The sequence below is a fragment of the Dysidea avara genome, chromosome 4 (assembly GCF_963678975.1).
Source record: "Dysidea avara chromosome 4, odDysAvar1.4, whole genome shotgun sequence".
Taxonomy (NCBI): Eukaryota; Metazoa; Porifera; class Demospongiae; order Dictyoceratida; family Dysideidae; genus Dysidea; species Dysidea avara.
The window spans coordinates 5,608,997-5,612,654 of NC_089275.1; the positions used below are offsets into that span (position 1 = coordinate 5,608,997).

Genomic DNA, 3,658 nt, shown 5'->3' on the forward strand with positions numbered 1-3,658 from the left:
TTATTCACTTTATACACTTGGACATACTGATGTACATTAATTATAGTTAGGTGATACACAGATGATTTCAGTTGACAGTAACCGAGGAATAAAAACATCATTGAGACTGTTGTTGGGGATGCAAATGTATGGTGTAGCAGTTGTTACATATACAACAAGATCACAAAGAAACAACGAATTTGTATCAATATTCTAATGAACACTTTTACTACGTACAAATAACAAGTGGTTAACCATAACGTGTATAAACATGTGCTTTCACATGATCTTGCACAAAGAGGGTTTCCTTGGTAATACAAATTATTGTTCTTTTGTTGCCCATGATTAAATAAGTTTGAAATGCTTCTGCAGTTTGAATCTGGTAAAATTTTAAAACTAAGTAACAATAGCTGGAGATACAGTACCATACAAGTCAGGCAGTGGTAGCATATAGTTGGGTGCTTCTCAGTCATTTACAAACTTAACAGTATAGCTGCCTAGGAAAATACTACTTGGTAAACCTTTCGCATCTTACAGCTCTCACAAAAAAGTAAAACCTTTGTGAAAAATCCTTCCACTATATGCTGAAGTTAAATGTTTTGCATGTCACAGCATACGTAGCATCCTAGAGTTCCAAGCATTGTTTATTCCTGACAAGTCTGGCTTAATTTGATTATGCATTAAAAGCTCAGTGCAAATGTACAAACTCAACATTTAATTCAGTATGAGGATACATGGAGTGCTATGCATGTATAGGAAAGAGTGTATACCTCTCATGCTAATCTCCATAGAAAGCAGATACAAAGTCTCGTCCTGTTAAACTGCAAAATAAGAACTGGTGAGAACACTAGCTCCCAAATTTGGGTATTGCAACAATAATTATGATAATAGAGTGTGGAACCCCTCCAGGGGTGGATCCAAGGCTTGACAAGGGGGATGCACCATGAACAGGATAGCTATATAAAGTAGGTAGTCTTGGGGGGCTCAGCCGCCAGAACCTAACGGTATTTTATATGACTCAGGACTAAATTTTTTGTTGTTGAGTAGTTTTATGCACAAATATCTAAATCAAAGTAAACCTTCAAAGTGGTCTACAATGATCAACAGGAGCATGTGGGGATCGGTGACAGTCATGATTTGAGTGATGAGCATAAAGTAAATTGTCAAAATAGAATGACATACAAAGGACCAAGTAAATTTGATTTGTAAGCAGGCTACATAGCTAAAAGTACCCATGAGATCATGTTATTACATAGCTATTTCATTGTTTGATGTTTGCAACCTTATTGGAATTTCCAAACAATTGATTCTACACACATATTGTTAATAATAATAAAACAACCATACCTTAATTAACTTTAAATATACTTTATACTGTACCTATGTTGCTAATGGTTCTAGAAGTTCACAAGCGAACCTTAATGCTTTGATCAGGCATGTGATCAAAAAAAAATTATTTTAGATAAACACTTTTGTCATGCAGCAATAAAACATGTTGTGATTATTATACTTATTTATAACTGTGAAAAACCTCACATGGAGTATAAAAACACAGGTAAACAATCTGAAAATTGTATATGAAATTTATACTAAATTAGTAGCCCACCATGAAATGAAACAAAAATGTTTGTCTGCATTAAATAAAGATTTCAGGATTAATATTACTGCTTATCATGATCAGGTCTTAGTTTATTGTGTATTGTACTTACTGTATTACAACCCTACACAATGTGTTAGCTACGTACTTACCTCGTTCATGCAAGAGAACAAGATAGTGGCTCATTAAAGCCCCATTCAGTTCCATTAAAAGTGTTCATTTTAGAATGAGATAGATCCTATCAAAAAACTAATACTACACACATACATATAGGGAAAGATTGGTGCCTTTGCCGCATTCACCTAAAATATGTTAGCTTTAAGCATCTTATTTCATATTATGTTATTAATTCATTCACATAAGAAATGATTACAACAGTAAAAGTACCTACTATATGATTTGTAGACTTTTACTTTCTACTGCATGACAACTATGTTTTTGGCTATTATTGTGGACCCATAATACAACAATATAATATTATGATGCTTCTTTAGCAGCATATAGAACTACTGACATACCTATGGTTAAAAAGTTTATCACTACAACTGATGAGTGCGCAGGTTTATCTGTTGCTATGGTAAAACATGATGATAACAATCAACAATCATTGTAGTTACCAGGCCAGCAACAAAATTGCTTACACTGTATGATGTGTGTAGTGCTGAATCAGCAGAGTGGGAAATGTTTATCTGAAAATTTGTACTGACCACAATGACTATGCTATTTCATAGCAGAGTGTGACTGCCTATATAAGCTGTATGTATCTTTAACCTGTGCAGTTGGCACTATACAGCATTTGGACTGTTTCATACAACAGCAGAGTAGAAATCATGGGGATAATCTATGGAGTTGCTATACTGACAGTCACTGCTACTGGTCAATGGTGATGATGGTCTACCCAATCACTACACTACTAATCCATCCATTGTCCTGATCAAGAGCTGCTGTGACCTCAGGATCTACCCACCTGCTAGAGTACCATCTGGAGTGTACAAGATGAGTATGGGAACATTTGGTACTGCTAATGTCTACTGTGACATGACCACTGCGACATGACCACTGCTGATGGAGGATGGATTGTGATACAAAGAAAGATTAAGGATAGTCCTGTCAGCTTCTTCAGGAATTGGAGAGAGTATGAAGATGGTTTTGGAGATATTAGCAAAGATTTTTGGGCTGGCCTTAAACTAATGCATATACTGACACAGAGTGACCAATGGGAGATGAGGGTGGACTTCAAAAAACAAGATGGTTCTTGGTCTTACATCCACTATAATCAGTTCAAGGTTGGAAGTGCAGGTGAAAGGTACAAATTAACAGTTGGGGGGTACACTGGTGGAGATGGTGATTATTTTGCTGGAGGAAATGAGCCTGCAAATAGTAAAATGTTTACAACTTTTGATAATGATAATGATCTTTCACATGATAATTGTGCAGTGCATACATCTTACCGAAGTGGATGGTGGTTCCACAGCTGTGTTGATATTAACCCTAATGCACCAAAACCTTATTATAATTGGCCTAACACTGCTGAAGTAATGGAAATGAAGATTCGCCTTAAAGATTGCATCACTTGTGTCTAGCCAGTGTGATCCATACTAACTCTATACTATTTAGTTTTTGTGTTTATACAGTGCATCATTATTGCTGTAAATTTGATTGAGTTGCCTTAACAAGTTTATTTGTATAATTAATTGTACAAAATGTGAAAGCACTAATTGTACTGTAGCTACATGAGTACAATGGTGGCTTTAAGTAGCATGGATAGCATTCTGCTTAGGTGGTTCTAACGCAGCATGTATTAAACACAATGTAGTATGTAGCTTCACCAGGCAACTGAAGACAACACTTACCCCATAATACATGTGCAAGAAAGTGCGTGTCATAAGCAAGTATCATAGGTGGGCACACAAAATTTTGTTGGACCAAATATGTATTAAACCACAACTTAATGTATTGTGTATATAGTAATAAGCATACGATTGTAGTTATAAACTGAAGGAACATTATGGTCAAGTCACACAAATAGTTACTAAATACACTGTATGTACAGGCAAGCATCATGTGATCAACAAGCTCCTT

General features: G+C 35.6%; 1 protein-coding gene across 1 annotated transcript; it reads left to right on the plus strand.

Annotated features, from left to right (window-relative positions):
* The first annotated feature begins 2,628 nt into the window (after positions 1-2,628).
* Positions 2,629-3,159, plus strand: LOC136252852 (fibrinogen-like protein A). Its single transcript, XM_066045428.1, has one exon. It carries the CDS (start codon positions 2,629-2,631, stop codon positions 3,157-3,159), a length of 531 nt encoding a protein of 176 aa, XP_065901500.1.
* The last annotated feature ends 499 nt before the right edge of the window (positions 3,160-3,658 follow it).

Coding starts and splice junctions, on each gene's coding strand:
- LOC136252852 (XM_066045428.1), top strand. CDS start 2,629: ATGACCACTGCTGATGGAGGATGGATTGTGATACAAAGAAAGATTAAG.